The 19,998-nt window shown below is 42.9% G+C and overlaps 2 protein-coding genes across 2 annotated transcripts; both read right to left on the bottom strand.

Annotated features, from left to right (window-relative positions):
• Nucleotides 1–2,791: 2,791 nt before the first annotated feature.
• Nucleotides 2,792–6,523, bottom strand: LOC139367683 (uncharacterized). Its single transcript, XM_071105968.1, has 8 exons — nt 5,777–6,523; nt 5,513–5,689; nt 5,361–5,422; nt 5,192–5,278; nt 4,821–5,104; nt 4,052–4,741; nt 3,659–3,770; nt 2,792–3,564 (listed from the first exon to the last, which is right to left on the bottom strand). The coding sequence occupies exons 1-5, from the start codon at nt 5,838–5,840 to the stop codon at nt 5,012–5,014; spliced, it is 483 nt and encodes a 160-aa protein (XP_070962069.1). The 5' UTR covers nt 5,841–6,523; the 3' UTR covers nt 2,792–3,564; nt 3,659–3,770; nt 4,052–4,741; nt 4,821–5,011.
• A 1,349-nt stretch (nt 6,524–7,872) lies between these two features.
• Nucleotides 7,873–13,514, bottom strand: LOC139368666 (OTU domain-containing protein 3-like). Its single transcript, XM_071107833.1, has 8 exons — nt 13,372–13,514; nt 12,418–12,727; nt 10,388–10,536; nt 10,134–10,246; nt 9,603–9,725; nt 9,354–9,483; nt 8,854–9,044; nt 7,873–8,617 (listed from the first exon to the last, which is right to left on the bottom strand). The coding sequence occupies exons 2-8, from the start codon at nt 12,624–12,626 to the stop codon at nt 8,453–8,455; spliced, it is 1,080 nt and encodes a 359-aa protein (XP_070963934.1). The 5' UTR covers nt 12,627–12,727; nt 13,372–13,514; the 3' UTR covers nt 7,873–8,452.
• Nucleotides 13,515–19,998: the final 6,484 nt, after the last annotated feature.

The raw sequence follows: 19,998 nt of genomic DNA, 5'->3' as shown, positions 1-19,998 counted from the left end.
CTGAGCTCTTCAGTAAGGCCATTCTACTGTCAATGTTTGTCTATAGAGATTGCATGGCTGTGTGCTCGATTTTATATACCTGACAGCAACGGGTGTGGCTGAAATAGCCAAATACACAAATTTGAAGGGCTGTCCACATACTTTTGTGTATATATAGCGTAGGATGCAATCCAAGAGTGCGCAGAGCCTGAGACTCCCAGCACTGAGAGGGTGGAGAGAAGCATCTGCTAGTTCAAGGTGTCGAAGGCAGCGGGTAGATCTAGGAGGACGAGAACAGAGGAGAAAGAGTCAGCTTTGGAAGAGCAGAGAGCTTCCGTGACACAGAAGAGCAGTCTCGGTTGAGCGACCCGTCTTGAAGCCTGACTGATTTGGGTCAAGAATATTGTTCTGAGAGAGACAGAGAGAGTTGGTCAGAGGCTGCACGCTCAAGTGTTTTGGAAAGAAAAGAAAGGGATACCAGTCTGTAGTTTGATGTCAGAGGAGTCAAGTGTTGGTTTCTTGAGAGGAAGCGACTCCGGTCATTTTCATGTCAGAGGGGATGTAGCTAGTGGTCAGCGATGAGTTGCTGAAGGAAGTAAGGAATGGACGAAGGTCCCCAAAGATGGTCTGGAGAAGGGAGAAGGGGATGTGGTCGAGCGGGCAGATTGTTGGGCGGCCAGACCTCACTAGTCGCAGGATTTCATTTGGAGAGAGAATGGGTCAAGGCGTAGGGTAGTTCTGTGAGTGGGACCAGTGAACTCAATAGGCTGAGTGAATGAGAAGCAGATGTCAACCTTCTTTTCAAAGTGGTTGACAAAGTTGTCTATTACATTTGTCCACAGAGAGAGAGGGGAGGATTAAGGAGGGAGGAAAAGGTGGGAAATAGTTTCCTAGGGTTAGAGGGAAGAGAGTAGTGTTGAAGAGCCAGAATCAGGAGACAGGAAAGAGAAGGATTTAGCAGAAGGGAGAGATGATAGGATAGAAGAGAGAGTAGTGAGAGAGAGAGGGAAGATTGTGACAGCACATTACCATCTGGATTTGGGGTTGAGTGGCTAGGGTTGGAGGAGAGGGAGGGAGGGAGGAAGAAAGGGAAACAAAGTAGTGATCAGAGACCTGGAGGGGGGGTATTGCCTGCCTTGTGAGTGGGAGGGGACTGGTGAAGGGATAGGTCAAGAGGCAAGGAGGGGAAAGAGTTGGAAAGAAATTAATTGAAAGCAGACGTCAGGAGGTTGAAGTCACCAAGTACGAAGAGCGGTGAGCCATCATCAGGAAATGAGCTTATATTGAGGAACTCTAAGGGGATTTGGTGGTTCATAAATGACAACAACATTATGCTTGAGTGAACTAGTGACAGAATGGAATTCAAATGAGGAAAAGGACAGGTGAGAGAGGGAGTAAAAAGAAAATCTCCACTTAGGAGGAATGAGTAGCCCTGTGCCACCACCTCAACGACCAGATGCTCTCTTACTATGAGAGAAAACGTAGTCAGGTGAAGAGAGAGCAGCTGGAGTAGCGGTGTTCTCTGGGGTGATTCATGTCTCCATCAGGGCCAAAAAGTCAAGGGACTGAAATGCAGCATAGGCTGACATGAGCTCTTTGTTCTTGACCGCAGATTGGCAGTTCCAATTGCTGCTGGAGACCTGGAAATCCACATGGGTTATGCGCGTAAGGCACACTAAATTACAAGAATTGCAGCCAAGGGGTGTGGAGCATCTGTAAAGCCTACAGGGAAGGGAGCAAACTGGGATAGAAAACACACAGTTGCCAAAGCTACAAAAGAGCAAAATGAGATGATCTATAAATAACTAGGTAGGATACTCAAGTGAGAGAGTAGTGTGGAGCCTTCCTCTCTTTCCTTCCTTGAATAACTCTGCAGAACAACTCGTTAGAATGGTCTTTGCTTCAGCGACGGTCTTACTTTTGCAATCAGACGTCGCTTACAGCTGCCGCTGAGAAAACAGGAGACACTGAAGTATTAATACTAATTGCCTTGCAAAGGTGAATTGCTGATTGCCTAGGAGAGGAGAAGCCACTCCCCCTCCAATACAGCCATTGATTACGAAAACAACAACAGTCACAAATTGCCCTGGGGCCTGTTGCACAAAACTAGGATAAGGGATTAAGCCAGGATATCTTTATGATCCTGGCTCAATTGATCCGTAATCCGGTTGCACTAAAGATGGATAGGGGGCAGGAGGATATGTTATGGTATAAATTACCATGGAGATTTATTCTGTGGAGCTAGCCTGCTCCAGACCAGGCTAAATTCCAGGATCTATTTAATCTCATCCCTAATGTCAGTCAGCAGTCACCACAAATGGAAACCAATAGTTATTTCACTGCTCACTATACATTGTTATCACATATAACTAGACCCACTGTTATTTAAACGTTTGTGATCATTAATTTCAATGATTTTGGATAAAAAATGATTTTTAGATGATGTTGCTATCATTAGATAATTTACAGTTTCCCATAGACTATAAGGCTATATATAAAATGCTAGAATATTAGGGCCACAGAGGGGAAAAAAACACAAGTCATAATATTGTAACCAGTTGTTTTAAAGGAGGACAGTTGTTAAAATGACAGATGTGGGGCATTTCGTGAAATTGTACTTCAGTATGGTTTCATAAACAAAGACATGCTGATGTGCCAGAATATTAAGTATCACATTGTCATAAGTATCAAAACTGTAAAAACAATATGTAGCTTTTCTGCAGAAAGAACCAGCCTCATAAATTTATGACTTTATCCTTTTTCTTCAGTGTGGCCCTAGTACTCTGTCATATAAACAAATACACATTCCATATGAATATAAAAACACAATGTGTAACATTATGTTCCTTTATTGAATAAGGACAAAACAAAGCAGGTAAACCATCAGCTCCTTTCAAAACTGAAGTCACAGTGACTCTACAAGATGGAAAGCACAGAATCTAAGCATATTATACAAAATGATACATATACAGACCTTTGAATGTGTATAACACACCCTGCATGTCTGCACACTAAAATAAATGCAGGACAAATCCATACACATCAACTGAACAGACAAATGAATGGATGCAGTAGCCTCCCTGCAGCCTTGTATTACACACAGTATACCGCACAAACATCATAAGAGGCCAAATTCGTCAAAAAACGAACCCAAAAAAACCCAAATTCCTCTGCCACCGCAGGACATATTTAACCAAAATTGAAAGCACACATACTAACTAAAATAATTCAACACATATTGGTCCCTCAGCAGCCGACCACTGTCGTCATCAGGGAAGATTGCCGGATTGTCCCAGTCCATGGCTGGTGGCACTCTGGGGGCCCTCTCCTTCCTCAGGCAGGCCACATTGTGAAGGACAGCACAAGCCACAGTAATATCACATGCCCTAACAGGGCTGACCCTTAATTTGTGAAGGCAGTGAAAGCGTGCCTTCAGGAGGCCAAAGGTCATTTCAACTCTGGCCCTGGTCCTGGCATGGGCATGGTTGTAGGCCTGCTGTGCTTCCTGGGGGTCTGTGAAAGGTGTCAGGAGAAAAGGCTGGCAGCCATACCCCCTGTCTCCCAGCAACACACCAGAGAATTCACCTGTCAACACAAAATCTCATCATTACTACCTCATAAACACAGTGATATTCTTGACACAGCCATGATGGTTATAAATAGGGGTTGTGTGGCTTACCTTGTGATAGGCACTGATAGATTTCAGAGGCCCGAAAGATTCTGGAGTCATGGACTGAGCCAGGCCATTTTGCCACAACATTGCTGATCACACAGTCAGCATTGCAGACCATCTGAAATCATAAGATGAGGAATATTACACCAATCAATGCACATCACTGGCAATGCAGAGTGTTCGTCAATGGACAATATCAAAAAGTTATGTTCATCTGAACATTAATGCTGTGAAAGGATTTCCTATTCACAAAATCGGCCTCATGGGCACCTGAGGGGGCTTTTATCCTTATGTGTGTGCAGTCCACTGCACCAATGACATTGGGGAAACCTGTCACACAAAGTAATGAGTATCCTACTATGTGTTAACAGTTGTCCTGTAATTTGTAGATCCTCTTACCTGCAATCCTATAGAACTCCTCTTTGATGTCACAGAGTCTTCTGTGGCCAGGGAAGGAGATGAAGACATCTGCTAATGCTTTGATAGCCAGACACACACTCCTTATTGTGCGGCAAATTGTGGCCTTGTTCAGCTGTTCTGCATCCCCCACTGAGTACAGGAAGGCTCCACTAGCAAAAAAGCGCAAGGCCACACAAACCATTTGCTCCACACTCAGTGCATGGCTCCGTGCAGTGCGGTGCTTAATCCTGGGACCCAGTAGTCTGCATAGATACCTGATGCCATCTGCAGAAAACCTGTATCTTTCATATAGATGGTCATCAGGGAAGGCCAGTGGGTCCAACCGGTCCCTGAAGACCCTTTCTCACCTGAAGGCTCTCCTCAGCACAAGTGCTTCTTCATCCACCACATCTCGCACGAATGGGCATGCCATTGTCAGAGCAGAAAGGAACACACAATTTTGGGCCTTCATATAGGCTAGTGGCCACACCTGGTGCTGGGGGGGGTGGGCAAAAGAGGGCGATGCCTTATAACGATGACTTGGTTGTACTGATTGCTGGGAAAATAAAAAAAACCTTAGAAAGATGCCACCGTCCTGTGTGCTCACAATAAGAGCTCATATGTCATGGCTCACTTGACTTTACGAGAATATACCTAATTTTTATTTTGAGCTGTGTCATCTTCTTGGAGCTGGGGGAGGAAAGAAAAATAATGATTAATACATTTGTGTTACAGTTAGCATACAGTGTACATTGAAGGCATATCTCACCTCCCTCTCAAGTTTTTTTATTTCAAGGTCCAGTTTCCTAATTGTCCTCTTTTTTATTTCGAACTCCAGTGCAAGATTTTCCATCTTTTTCTTCTTGTACTGAATGTCTATGTCTGCCAGTTCTATTTGGCACCGGAGGTGGTTGCCATACAACTTTCTGATAGCTTGTGAGCTCTGTGAACACAATACAATTAGCGCAGCTGGAATTTGGCAGGATGTGGTGTCCTTTTATTAATACGCACTATGTTGCCAGGCTGGTTTTCCCACTGTATAGCATCTGGGTCCTGTAAAAGAAATTAGATTTTTTGATTTTGATGAGGACTCCTCACCATTGTAGAGTAAATAGTACTTTCACAGTCTTAACATGATACCTCATGCCTTCTGGAATCCAGAGAGATGGTCTCCTCCTCATCATCGTCTCCATCATGTGCTGTTGCTGCTGCACTGGGGCCTTCACCCTATCACATTTAATCGGATTCATATTGAAGCTAGTAGACAAGACATGCCAGGCCTACAGTATGCCTTTGATGGAGTACTCACTGGATCAGCATCGTCTGGTGCTTGTGCTGGTGGCTCTAACAGGAACACAGTGCTGCCAGACACTGCAAGGCAATAGGTAAACCAAAGTCAGACAGTCCAAATTGATTCAATATGAATGTGGTTGTATCCCATGTAGAGATGGAAGGACATACCTTGAATGAAGCGGGTGGCATCTTGGGAGGAACCTATGCTCGTCTCTTTCCCCCCAGGGATCCCCTCTAAGACGGGCCTGCCTTTATTTAGCTCCAAGGCCATGTCCTCTGCTGGGGTAAGGTCAGCCTTTGGTGACCCACCACCCGTGCCTTGTCTGTGGGTATTCTTTTTCACTGCTAAAACAGTACAGACAATGTGTGAGCAGGCACCTTCTGGGTACAATATATGCTTGTGCTTTGTTAAATATTAGTCAGGGACCATACCATTCTGCAGAATGTTCTTGTATTTGATTTTGACCTGCTGCCATGTCCGTTTTGGCCCGTTCATGTTTAATCTACACACACACACACACACACACACACACACACACACACACACACACACTTAATGGAGTCACACTGCAAAAAATTACTTGGTATTTTTGTCTTGTTTTCAGTAAAAATATCAAAAATTTTATCATAGCTTTATACAGTGTGATGGAGTTACTTTACACAATTTCACTCATATCTGCAGTGCATTTCAATAAAAAAAATTAACCGTTTCATAATTACAGTACAACTGCATTTTTGGAGATGTGAATTAAATATTTGAATTGTAATTGTGATGTTTCAGCGGAGCGGTGAGTGTGTAATTGTGCACTACTTACGCATTCAGGCGGTCTGCAATACTTTGCCACGCTTTTTCTCTTTGCTTTATCACTGTGGCGGTGTTGCCTTTCTTCTTAATTATATATTTTACCTCCTCGTATGCCTCCATGAGGATTTGTGCTTCCGACGGGGAAAAGTACGCGGCTCTAGTTGCCATGGTAAATCAGTTAATCTGTGATCTGTGGCGGGGTCTATTTGAGTGAGCCGTGAGCGCGCACCTATCCAGGATTGGTTTCACCTGGCTTAATGAATCCGTGTCTGCTCATCCTGGCTTGGTCTTTGTGCAACCAATTAAGCCTGGACGCACATGTTTTGGCTTCATTGAGCTCAGCTGAGTCATTTATCCCGGATGTCTTAATTCTACTTTTGTGCAACAGGCCCCTGCCCCTTAATCCTGGTTGATGTGTCAACAATCATCTGCAATTAAATAGCAGTCAGCAGTTCACACAGCAAGTAGGCTACTGGGAAGACAGGCAGCACTTAAAGTAGATGGCCCTAGCTAGCAAAAAGACAGTACTAGACAACAACAGTTGAAGACCAAAATTATACTTACCACTCCTGTATGTACAGTATCATGATAATGAGAAACTGACTAAACTGCCCTTAGTTGCTTACATAGAATTGATGTATTTCACGATGACATGTGTTCTATCTATTAAGTTGTTTTAATAATTTGCTAGCTGGTCAATTGCAGACTGGCAAGCCAGTATACATTTGTTTAAAGATCATTTGATTTATGCAAGTGAAAATGCATGACAATAATGAAGGCCTATAGCCTAACAAAATACTATTTGTCCTCTAGCCTCCTATTCACCTCAGAGCCTAAAACTTTTGATACATTTATGCTTCTCACACACGTTGCTCTCAAAGCCTACATGCCACTAATCTTAACATCTGTCCATCATGAAGAGGTACTCGCCACCTTCCAGATTCAGAAAATAATTGGAGTGTATTAACCTCAATTCATAATAATCCATAATGGAGATTTTATAAATGCAACTGTGTTTTTTGTTTGCAGTGTGGACCACTGATGATGTCATACTATGTCATAATATAGGTAGGTACCCATGTTGTGACATCAAACTACATAGAAAAGGGGAGGAGTCAGTCAGCATCCTGAACATTGATACTGCTCCTATCTACATTATCCACTGTGAAATGATCAATCAGTTTTAAAAACATACTTGCAATGAGTATTGGCCAAATGTTGCCCAAAATATCAGATAAAATTACAGTGCAGCCAACAACAATATACACTATCTTGTATAATCTATTGAGGACATCTATTGATTCAGTGATATGTAACTTTTTGTGCGACACAAGCAAATTCACAGCGAAATTGAAGTTTTAGAGCTGTCATTCTCATTGAAAGCAAGTCAAAGAAGCACTACATCTGTTCTATGTGCACTATTTATATGCTTCCCGGTCTGAAGTTTAGTTTTTGCATACTTCAGTTTTGTACAGCAGCTTCAAAGAGCTTGAAAATACAATGTTTTTGGTTATGGAAAATATATTTCATAGCGGTTTAGATGGTACAATGATTCTCTACACTATACTTCTCTACATTAAACTGAAATTACGCAAACTATTAGCATTATTGCACAAGGGAAATGGTGGAATTGATTTCTGCATAGTGCATCTTTAATCAAATCAAAAACAAACACCACAACCATTTAAGACAAAATATATCAAAAATATGAATAAATCAAATACTGTACATTTTTTCATTTATTGCCTCATTACATATCATACCAGACAGAATGCATCACAATCACTCATCAGCAAATCTCCCAACTGAATAATTTCTTTAAGCTTGATTAATAATACTGTAACTGCCATTAACCAGATAAAATATCAATTATTCACATACTGTATCAACTACATCATTTCAGTATCATTCACAAAACATTTCATTCTGTTTACAATGATGTCTCTTCCCATTCCTTTCTTCTTTGGCTGGAATCAGAGAAATTCAACTCAAAACAAACGCAAAGAAGAGCCCGAGATGTACTGCATGGTCATAGTGAAAAGCAGCCCTCATTCACCAGCATATAAAGAGTCTAGACAGTGTGTCTCTAAAAGAGGAAACTATGTACACCATCTTGGGTCACTATCAAACACCCTCATAATCAACCACAACCCCGAACAACCTATCGCAGGCACCATACATTTGCAAAGAAACTAAACGGTTTATGTAAGTCATCCAATGTGATTGAGATTGAAATTGATTCTGTGAGCAAAACATTGTAATCAGCCACCCGGTATAGCTTTATTTGGCCATGCTCTGTCTGTCTATATACTAAGTGTATTTAGAGCTGGCACTAGAGTGACAGGCTCCGAGAGGTTCTGGTTTTGGTCAGGTGTTCCTTTGCTTTGAAGAACCTTCTGTCGATGTCTTTCCTCCTGTCGCTTTTTCTTTTCCAAGCGCTGCTGCTCTTTCCTCTGCTTGTTTGAAGCCTGAGAGGTGTAAAAAACAGGAGTCAAGATGAAAAGGAGAGACTTAAGTCCCTTCTCAATTGAATAGAGAAATGCAGGTCAATTTAATTTGGAACTTGAATTGAAAGTCACACAGACTCAGAATACTTATTCAGAATTGGAATTTGAGTGGAGAGTCATGGTGTAGTGGTTCCTTACTTTCTGAATAAAATGTGTTAAAACACCTTAAAAATATTTATTTAACAATTACAATTTACCTTGGATGTGTGTATGTTGCCTCCATCTGGTGGTGCTTTGTGCTCACTGCACTCTGTCGCTGCCTGTCTACACGCTGAGCATGAACCAGAGGCACACTGGCCGTGACACACTTGGACAGCTAGCTCAGAATCCACCAGCCACTCAGCGTTGATGGTGGCGGCACTCAGCTGAAATAGATTCTCCTCTTCACCTGAGAGACATGGCACACAATAAACATGGGGTCAGTTGCAGTGAATATACTGCATCAGTTGCTCCTGTTGATCATTATCAAATGGTTTTTGGATGGTAGCTCCCTCTAAAAGATGTAAATCCCCTAAATAGTCAATAAACATGAGTTGTATTTACTAGCAATGTTTATTATACACGGTAGGTGTAGACTGCAGATGAATGAAAGTTTTATATGAGTTGGGGTTAGAAAAGGACCTAAAACCTGCCCAAAACAGCCTGTAGACACTGATAATCACACTACACTGGGGGAGAAGACAGAGGGGCCACTCACAGTTTGGGCCCCTGTTCTTCAGGGAACTTAGGATCACATTGTCTTCCTCGGAGGGGGTGGGCGAGGGGGCTTTCCGTCTGTCCCTCTGGCCGTCACCAAACTCACGCTGCCCACTCGAATTATGAAGATTCTGAAACGACACAAGAGAGGTGCGGGGGGAATAAGGAACATTTTATGAATAAGACTAATCCAATGAAGTATTGAAATATTTGGGAGTGTGTTTTTAAATGAACCGCTTTTTTCCCGTACCTCTAAACGCAGCTGAGCAGGGCTCTCAGAGTTGTCACCGATTGGTCGTACACTGTCGTAATGGTCTCCATAGCGATAGGCAATGTGTAGCTCTCGGCCAACCAGCTTCTCAGAGCCATTTATCTGAATTGAGGAAACATAATGAGTAGGGCTTATCAATAGTGGTATTTCATACGGTCTGTTACATTAGAAGAGGACTTCGGCTTAAAATACAGTACAGTGTGCTACAACGTGGTCTAGTGGTAGGACCACATATACCACCTGGCGACAGGGATTCATGCCTCTACTCCCCAACTTTATAAACTATGCCGTTTTTTTGTTTTTTTTACTACATCCCCATCCACTTTCCCATTTTTTCTCATTAAATAAAAATGTAAAACATTTTTGGGGATTCCAATCTCTTTTAAAAACAGATACATAAAATAAGTGTGAATTTCCCTTTTGTGCACTACTTTAGCTTTTATACAGCTATGCGTCTCTTGACAAAAGTAGTAAACTATATGGGCAATAGGGTGTCATTGAGCTTCCTACCTCCCACAGTGGGGTGTTGAGCTGATGAATGACCACCTTGAGCTGTTGACTACGGGCGAACGCCACGATGGCATCATTGCCAGCAAACGTACCAGGCTGGGAGAGGTTTGACACTGAGAGGAAGAAAACAACAGAGAGAAATATTAGTGACAAGATCTTTAAAGACACACTCACCAGGATGACTGGCATACCATCAAAAACTTGGGCATCCCACAACATTTTCACATGGAAATAGCATTTGGTTTCTATCTTACAATGCTGGGCGAAGGGCACATCATCCTCCACAAAGGGCTCAAAGTCCTGCCGGTGTGCCATCATGTACTGCACAGTCTCCTGGCGCAGGCGCAGGTGTCCTCGAGAGTGTCCCTCCAATTGGTCACCCAGAGCCCGGAACAGGCAGTTACTATAGGATGGACACACAGTATTAGTCAACATTGTAACAGCCATTTATAAGAGCACTTTGGTTGCATTCCAGGCTGACTACATTTTAGATGTTGCATTGCATCAACCAATGATTGTGTGCCATGTCATAGATTACAGAGTCTGGCATCAGATTGCTAGATCATAAAATACAGTGGGGCAAAAAAGTATTTAGTCAGCTACCAATTGTGCAAGTTCTCCCACTTAAAAAGATGAGAGAGGCCTGTAATTTTCATCATATGTACACTTCAATTATGACAGACAAAATGAGAAGAAAAAAAATCCAGAAAATCACATTGTAGGATTTTTAATGAATTTATTTGCAAATTATGCTGGAAAATAAGTATTTGGTCACCTACAAACAAGCAAGATTTCTGGCTCTCACAGACCTGTAACGTCTTCTTTAAGACGCTCCTCTGTCCTCCACTCGTTACCTGTATTAATGGCACCTGTTTGAACTTGTTATCAGTATAAAAGACACCTGTCCACAACCTCAAACAGTCACACTCCAAACTCCACTATGGCCAAGACCAAAGAGCTGTCAACGGACACCAGAAACAAAATTTTAGACCTGCACCAGGCTGGGAAGACTGAATCTGCAATAGGTAAGCAGCTTGGTTTGAAGAAATCAACTGTGGGAGCAATTATTAGGAAATGGAAGACATACAAGACCACTGATAATCTCCCTCGATCTGGGGCTCCACGCAAGATCTCACCCCGTGGGGTCAAAATGATCACAAGAACGGTGAGCAAAAATCCCAGAACCACACGGGGGGACCTAGTGAATGACCTGCAGAGAGCTGGGGCCAAAGTAACAAAGCCTACCATCAGTAACACACTACGCCGCCAGGGACTCAAATCCTGCAGTGCCAGACATGTCCCCCTGCTTAAGCCAGTACATGTCCAGGCCCGTCTGAAGTTTGCTAGAGAGCATTTGGATGATCCAGAAGAAGATTGGGAGAATGTCATATGGTCAGATGAAACCAAAATATAACTTTTTGGTAAAAACTCAACTCATCGTGTTTGGAGGACAAAGAATGCTGAGTTGCATCCAAAGAACACCATACCTACTGTGGAGCATGGGGGTGGAAACATCATGCTTTGGGGCTGTTTTTCTGCAAAGGGACCAGGACGACTGATCCGTGTAAAGGAAAGAATGAATGGGGCCATGTATCGTGAGATTTTGAGTGAAAACCTCCTTCCATCAGCAAGGGCATTGAAGATGAAACGTGGCTGGGTCTTTCAGGGCATTGAAGATGAAACGTGGCTGGGTCTTTCAGCATGACAATGATCCCAAACACACCGCCCGGCCAACGAAGGAATGGCTTCGTAAGAAGCATTTCAAGGTCCTGGAGTGGCCTAGCAAGTCTCCAGATCTCAACCCCATAGAAAATCTTTGGAGGGAGTTGAAAGTCTGTGTTGCCTAGCAACAGCCCCAAAACATCACCGCTCTAGAGGAGATCTGCATGGAGGAATGGGCCAAAATACCAGCAACAGTGTGTGAACCTTGTGAAGACTTACAGAAAACGTTTGACCTCTGTCATTTCCAACAAAGGGTATATAACAAAGCATTGAGATACTTTTGTTATTGATATTAATATGCAAATACATGTATTAAAAATCCTACAATGTGATTTTCTGGATTTTTTTTTCTAATTTTGTCTGTCATAGTTGAAGTGTACCGATGATGAAAATTACAGGCCTCTCATCTTTTTAAGTGGGAGAACTTGCACAATTGGCAGCTGACTAAATACTTTTTTGCCCCACTGTATGTGGTTAGCTGATATACTAAATACCTATTCAGGCGTTTATAGGTCCGCCAGGTGTCTGCAATGTAGTCAGACCGTCTCTCTCTGAATCTTACCCATCTCCAGGCACCTCTCTCAGTTTGAGCCCCAGCGCTTGGAGCTGGTTGGAGAAGCTGACAAACTCCTCTCCCTCGTCCCCGTCCTGGGGCCGGTTCTTGCGGTCCTTGGCGATTGCCCTGCGTGTGACCCGCTCATCCCGCTTTCGCTCCGCATCACACTTTCTGTTGCTGCCACGCAGTGGCTTTCCTGTCTGCTTCCTAGACATGGCTGCCCTGCCTACAGACACAGATCTCTACAGATGCAAGTAGATCTCTGTCCGTCACTCACTGGCAAATGTAGTTGGGTTACTTCCACACAGGTGGAATCCTGTGTTTCAGAAAGAGGGAAAGAATAGAGATGAGGAGAGTTTGAATGTTACTTAGATGAGCTATGCGTGACAACTTAGTTACTTCCACATTTCACTGACACGGATTGGTACAGTAGCCAGCTACAAAAATATGGTTAGGATTAGCTAGTTGTTACACAGTCCGTTTAGTCAGTTGATATACGTGGCACAGCAAGCAATTGCAACTCTACATGGGTTAGCTAATTATCTACAATGTGATAAGGACAACCAAAGATATCTACTGACCAGTTGTATTAGCGTGGTGTCTAATGCCGTAGCTGTCATGCTAGCTAGCTGGTAGATCTGGCATCCTGAATAACAGCAACAGCTGATAGGGTTTGATTTCGACTAGCTAGAGAGAGCCTACTGTACTGGCCAGGTTTGACGTAAGCTAGCTAGCTAATTATATCGGATAAGTAACTGGTTAACTAGCAACTGTTATGCTAGCTGAATATGACTGCTAGTTAGGTTAGCCGACTACTTAGCTAGTTAGCTAACTTTAACGTTAGGTAGTTTACAAAAGTCAGCGGTTAATGCTAATAGCGTTCTCATTGATTTGGAGTTAAACACAACAGTGATTAAATGTCAAGCAACCAGAATATAAGGAACATAACAAGTTACTCACATTCTACAGGGTGCATCCAATGATACGCAAACCACGTCCTATACGGCAGTACGTTCTTTTTAAAAAAACGAAATAAGATCTGGCTCATGAGTTTGTTTACAATTCATGTTTAGCACTTCCGGGACTCGTCGTAAGAGTACGGAAGCCTGAGAGCATCATACTTTATACATTACCGTCCAAATTTATAACTCTCAACGAAATACAATACATACCCTTTTATTAAAAATCCTATCAATTTGTAAAACGTTTAGCTCACCTTAAAACCCCTACTTTCAACTGTCTTGAGAAATGTTCATTACTTGAATTTCACTAAGCAAGAATGGTGTAGCTAATGTTGGGAAAAATAGGGAACAAAGTAGGGCATTTTTACAGGGAAGGATGACCACTGTATAGGCCTAATTCACTATCTTTACGACATTTACATAATAGTCATTGTGCAGACTAGGCCTACTTATTAAAGTTGGTTATGGTTAAGTTCAGAACAAGCTTTCTATGCTATAAGAAAGTGTTGCATGTCTATCAACTGAGATATGAAAACAGCTGGTACATGGCGATCAACAGTTATCAAGGTAACAAGCTCTGAATTATGTTAATGTCTGAAATCTGTGTCTTTCAGTGTATGACTCAAGATAAAGTGGGAGGGTGTTTTATGTGTTGTAAAGTGAAAAGACTGCACTTTATTATCACTCTCTTTTCTCCTCTCCTCCATTCTCCTCTTAAAAATCTGTTATATTTTGAAACACCACAATGCAGGCCCTCTTCTCCAATTCGCTCCTCCTTATGACAGAATGCAGTTGGAAAGAGTTGTGTGGAGGAGGAGTGGGTTGAGGAGGACAGAGAGTGTTTGCTATGTAGAATTATATCAGACAGTGTCGAAGAAGTCGCCTCAGGGCCTAAAAATGCATCAGCAGGCATTGGAAGGAAATAAGAATATATAGATCACAAAAACAAAAAAACACAGTCAAGTAAATACCTTCCCAGTTGTAATAAAGATTTACATTCAAAACTACAACGATGTGTTCTGGTTTACATGGTACGAATGTATTTGCTTGTATTTGTTTATGCACTGGCATCTTGTACATAAAACAGCTATCTGCTTTGTTTAAATTCCCATATGAAGGGACGTCCTATACCTGCTCTACTCATTACCCTAGTCTTATACGAGGAGGTAAGGATCAACAACAAGGTTAACATGATGCCCCTTTGACTAAGTGTAGCCTACATAGTTTAATGTTAATCTACAACTCTCATCTTAACAAATACTGTACATTACTGAAGTACATTCATTCTAGTACATACAGTCTGAACACACTTTACAGAGAAGTACAATTTATAAATAGAAAGAACACCTGCTCTTTCCATAGACTGACATGATGAATCCAGGTGAAAGCTGTGATCACTTATTGATGTCACTTGGAAAATCCAGTTCAATATGTGTAGATGAAGGAGAGGAGGCAGAAAAAATAAGGATTGGGTGAAAGGGCAAGACAAAAAAATGTAAGTGCCTTTGAACAGGGTATGGTAGTAGGTGCCAGGTGCATTAGGTTGTGTAAAGAACTGCAACGCTGGGGTGTTCCTAATGTTTGGTATAATAAAATCAAATCAAATGTTATTTGTCACATACACATGGTTAAGCAGATGTTAATGCGAGTGTAGCGAAATGCTTGTGCTTCTAGTTCCGACAATGCAGTAATAACCAACGAGTAATCTAACCCAACAATTTCACAACAACTACCTTATACACACAAGTGTAAAGGGATGAAGAATATGTACATAAAGATATATGAATGAGTGATGGTACAGAACGGCATAGGCAAGATGCAGTAGATGGTATCGAGTACAGTATATACATATGAGATGAGTAATGTAGTGTATGTAAACATTATATTAATTGGCATTGTTTAAAGTGGCTAGTGATACATTTTTTACATCCATTTTTCCATTATTAAAGTGGCTGGAGTTGAGTCAGTATGTTGGCAGCAGCCACTCAATGTTAGTGGTGGCTGTTTAACAGTCTGATGGCCTTGAGATAGAAGCTGTTTTTCAGTCTCTCGGTCCCTGCTTTAATGCACCTGTACAGACCTCGCCTTCTGGATGATGGTGGGGTGAACAGGCAGTGGCTCGGGTGGTTGTTGTCCTTGATGATCTTAATGGCCTTCCTGTGACATCGGGTGGTGTAGGTGTCCTGGAGGGCAGGTAGTTTGCCCCTGGTGATGCGTTGTGCAGACTTCACTACCCTCTGGAGTGCCTTACGGTTGTGGGCGGAGCAATTGCCATACCAGGCTGTGATACAGCCCGACAGGATGCTCTCGATTGTGCATCTGTAAAAGTTTGTGAGTGCTTTTGGTGACAAGCCAAATTTATTCAGCCTCCTGAGGTTGAAGAGGCGCTGCTGCGCCTTCTTCACCATGCTGTCTGTGTTGGTCGACCAATTCAGGTTGTCTGTGATGTGTACGCCGAGGGTCTTAAAACTTACTACCCTCTCCACTACTGTCATGTGGATAGAGGGTGCTCCCTCTGCTGTTTCCTGAAGTCCACGATCATCTCTTTTGTTTTGTTGACGTTGAGTGTGAGGTTATTTTCCTGACACCACACTCTGAGGGCCCTCACCTCCTCCCTGTAGGCCGTCTCGTCATTGTTGGTAATCAAGCCTACCACTGTAGTGTCGTCTGCAAACTTGATGATTGAGTTGGAGGCGTGCATGGCCACGCAGTCGTGGGTGAAAAGGGAGTACAGGAGAGGGCTCATAACGCACCCTTGTGGGGCCCCAGTGTTGAGGATCAGCGGGGTGTAGATGTTGTTACCTATCCTCACCACCTGGGGGCGTCAGGAAGTCCAGTACACAGTTGCACAGGGCGGGGTCGAGACCCAGGGTCTCGAGCTTGATGATGAGTTTGGAGGGTACTCTGGTGTTGAATGCTGAGCTGTAGTCGATGAACAGCATTCTCACATAGATATTCCTCTTGTCCAGATGGGTTAGGGCAGTGTGCAATGTAGTTGCGATTGCGTTGTCTGTGGACCTATTGGGGCGGTAAGCAAATTGGAGTGGGTCTAGGGTGTCAGGTAGTCTCTCAAAGCACTTCATGATGACGGACGTGAGTGCTACGGGGCGGTTCATGGGAACAGGAACAATGGTGGCCCTCTTGAAGCAGTTGGGAACAGCAGACTGGGATAAGAATTGATTGAATATGTCCATAAACACACCAGCCAGCTGGTCTGAGCATGCTCTGAGGACGCGGCAGGGGATGCCGTCTGGGCCTGCAGTCTTGCAAGGGTTAACACGTTTAAATATTTTACTCACGTCGGATGCAGTGAAGGAGAGTCCGCAGGTTTGGGTAGCGGGCCGTGTCAGTGGCACTGTATTGTCCTCAAAGCGAGCAAGAAGTTGTTTAGTCTGTCTGGGAGCAAGACATCCTGGTATACTCAGTGTGTGTATATATATACAGTACCAGTCAAAGGTTTGGACACATCTACTCATTCAAGGGTTTTTATTTATTTTTACTATGTTCTACACTGTAGAATAATAGTGAGACATCAAAACCTTTAAATAGCCACCCTTTGCCATGATGACAGCTTTGCACTCTCTTGGCATTCTCTCAACCAGCTTCATGAGGAATGCTTTTCCAACAGTCTTGAAGGAGTTCCCACATATGCTTAGCACTTGTTGGCTGCTTTTCTTTCACTCTGTGGTCCAACTCATCCCAAACCATCACAATTGGGTTGAGGTCAGGTGATTGCGGAGGCGAGGTCATCTGATGCCGCACTCCATCACTCTCCTTGGTCAAATAGCCTTTACACAGCCTGGAGGTATGTTTGGTTCATTGTCCTGATGAAAAACAAATGATTGTCCCACTAAGCACAAACCAGATGGGATGGCGTATCACTGCAGAATAATGTGGTAGCCATGCTGGTTAAGTGTGCCTTGAATTCTAAATAAATCACAGACAGTGTCACCAGCAAAGCACCACCATACCATCACCCTTCCTCCTCCATACTTCACGGTGGGAACTACACATGCGGAGAGCATGAATATTATCTGAAGGCACTGTGTATATATATATATATATATATATATATACACAAAAGTATGTGGACACCCCTTCATATTAGTGGATTCGGCTATTTCAGACACAGTTGTTGCTGACAGGTGTGTAAAATCAAGCATACCGCCATGCAATCTCCATAGATAAACATTGGCAGAAGAATGGCCTTAATGAAGAGCTCACTTTCAACTCGACACCGTTATAGAATTCCACCTTTCCATCAAGTCAGTTCATCAAATGTTTGCCCTGCTATAACTGCGATGGTCAACTGTCAGTGCTGTTATTGTGAAGTGGAAACATCTAGGAGCAACAATGGTTCAGTCACGAAGTGGTAGGCCGCACAAGCTCACTGAACAGGACTGCTGAAGCACATGCTTTAGCACGTAAAAATAATCTGTCCTCGTTGCAATACTCACTACCGAATTCCAAACTGCCTCTGGAAGCAACATCAGCACAACAACTGTTTGTCGGGAGCTTCATGATATGGGTTTCCATGGCCGAACAGCCGCACACAAGCCTAAGCTCACCATGCGCAATGCCAAGCATCAGCTGGAGTGGTGTAAAGCTTGCCGCCATTGGACTCTGGAGCAGTGGAAACGCTTTCTCTGGAGTGATGAATCACGCTTCACCATCTGACAGTCAACAGACGAATCTGGGTTTGGCAGATGCCAGGAGAAAGTTACCTGCCCCAATGCACAGTGCCAACTGTAATATTTGGTGGAGGAAGAATAATGATCTGGGGATGGTTTTCTGGTTCGGGCTAGGCCCCTTAGTTCCAGTGAAGGGAAATAGCAATGTTCCAACATTTAGTGGAAAGCCTTCCTGGAAGAGTGAGGGGGGACCAACTCCATATTAATGCCTATGACTTTGGAATGGGATGTTCGACGAGCAGGTATCCACATACTTTAGGTCACTTTTCTGCAGGTAGCCTAGTGGTTAGAGCGTTGGGCCAGAAACTAAAAGGTTTCTAAGTCGAGTCCCCGAGCTGCCAAGGTAAAAATCTGTCGTTCTGCCCCTGAACAAGGCAGTTAACCCACTGTTCCTAGGTCATCATTGTAAATAAGATTTTGTTCTTAACTGACTTGCCTAGTTAAATAAAGGTTAAATAAAAATATTAGAAACTCAATCGAGATATCAATTTACTGCTGAGAGTTCGAAAATTAAAATGCACAAAGTGGAATTTAGAAATTTGGTAGTGCATCAACAGTTACCTCTTATGTCAGTTACTCAAATAGCCTATGTCAGCTAAACGTTTGTTTGATTTCTAAGTAAGATAGTTTAGCCAGCTTTCTAGACCTTAAACTGCAAGAGTTTCCCACCACCCCCTGGCAAAATGTGTAGAATTGGAGGAAAATAGCTTTAAAAGTTCAAAATGTTCTCTGCCCCATGGCAAAATGTGAATAAGTGCAGAAACGTTTTGCCCGCGAGGACAGGAGCCCCGACCGAATCACGCCACCAAAAGACTAGAGGTGGCATTGCATATCATTGAGGAAAAGTTTTGAATTGGGTTTTTCTTTTGAAATACATAAGTTATTATTCATTTAGTGGCCATGGTAGAACAACATGATAAACAAAGTAAATATATTCAAAGACTAGAACATAGTAGTTAGAGACAAAGGGGGAGAAAGCCATTGGCAGCATCGATTTCCATGGTCCCGAACTGTGTTGGGAGAAACCCGTTAATAATGGTGCTCTCCATGGTCCTGAACTGATAGCAGCCTAGTAGCACAACACAAAGGGAGAGTGGCAGGCTACTATCCAAGTTCAGTATGAGACTAGCCTCATGGCTAATTTTGATCGTTGAAGAACGTACAGCTATGACTATTGAAGCTAAAATGTGAGTGTTTCTACTTTGTGTAAATAAAGTTGATCTTCTAACGGGTAACGGGACGTCCTTGAGATTTTGTCCAGAATCGAACAATGGGTAGCCGTGTTTGATTTTCAATTGCTTTGACGTTTACGCTATAAAAGTAGCCTGCTAAGTAGTGCTAAAGACATTTGGGATTTAGCCTAAATATTGTGACATTTGTCCTCGGGTTGTGTTACACATTTAGTGGATTTCGGGTTGGGTCTGAATGAATGGAGCTCCTGGGAAGTGAATGAGAGTTATTTTAAGGACATCTGTCTTGCTTTTAACGGGGAAAGTATGCTCATCCACAACAGCCTTTGCTATTAGGAAATGCAATTCGTATTGATTTCAACTAATACATCAATAGATCTAGTGAATGGCTAATACAATACGAGTATATATGCGTAGAGTCCAATAATGTAGCATAGCATACAGTGCCAGCCAGAAATTCAGCCCGGCGAAATGGCGTAGAATCCGAAAATGAACTGCAACGATGGAGAGGGTAGAGACTAGAGAGACCGTGGTAGATCGAAGGGGAGGGGGTGATCAGTAAAGCTGGTGACGCCTCTGGAGGCACGGTATAGAGGTTAAACCATCGCGAATATTCTTGGAATGATTTGCTTGAATGTCTCTGAGTGTTTCACAGAGTAAAATGCAATAGGGGGGCACAGAATCTCCCTCTTTCCTTCCTTCCTTCCTTCCTTCCTTCCTTCCTTCCTTCCTTCCTTCCTTCCT

The sequence above is a fragment of the Oncorhynchus clarkii genome, chromosome 16, assembly GCF_045791955.1.
Source record: "Oncorhynchus clarkii lewisi isolate Uvic-CL-2024 chromosome 16, UVic_Ocla_1.0, whole genome shotgun sequence".
Taxonomy (NCBI): Eukaryota; Metazoa; Chordata; class Actinopteri; order Salmoniformes; family Salmonidae; genus Oncorhynchus; species Oncorhynchus clarkii.
Note: the sequence above shows the minus strand (reverse complement) of the source record. Positions and strands in the feature narration are given on the sequence as shown.

Bases quoted from the DNA above. Each gene is read 5' to 3' on its own strand.
- LOC139367683 (XM_071105968.1), bottom strand. From the start codon at position 5,840: ATGAACGGGCCAAAACGGACATGGCAGCAGGTCAAAATCAAATACAAG. The intron at 5,423-5,512 runs GTATGTCCTTCC...ATTGCCTTGCAG, and splicing joins TGCCACCCGCTTCATTCAAG to TGTCTGGCAGCACTGTGTTC. The intron at 5,105-5,191 runs GTATCATGTTAA...TTTCTTTTACAG, and splicing joins TGGATTCCAGAAGGCATGAG to GACCCAGATGCTATACAGTG.
- LOC139368666 (XM_071107833.1), bottom strand. From the start codon at position 12,626: ATGTCTAGGAAGCAGACAGGAAAGCCACTGCGTGGCAGCAACAGAAAG. The intron at 9,726-10,133 runs GTAGGAAGCTCA...TCCTCAATTCAG, and splicing joins TCAACACCCCACTGTGGGAG to ATAAATGGCTCTGAGAAGCT. The intron at 8,618-8,853 runs GTAAATTGTAAT...TACACCTCTCAG, and splicing joins GCAACATACACACATCCAAG to GCTTCAAACAAGCAGAGGAA.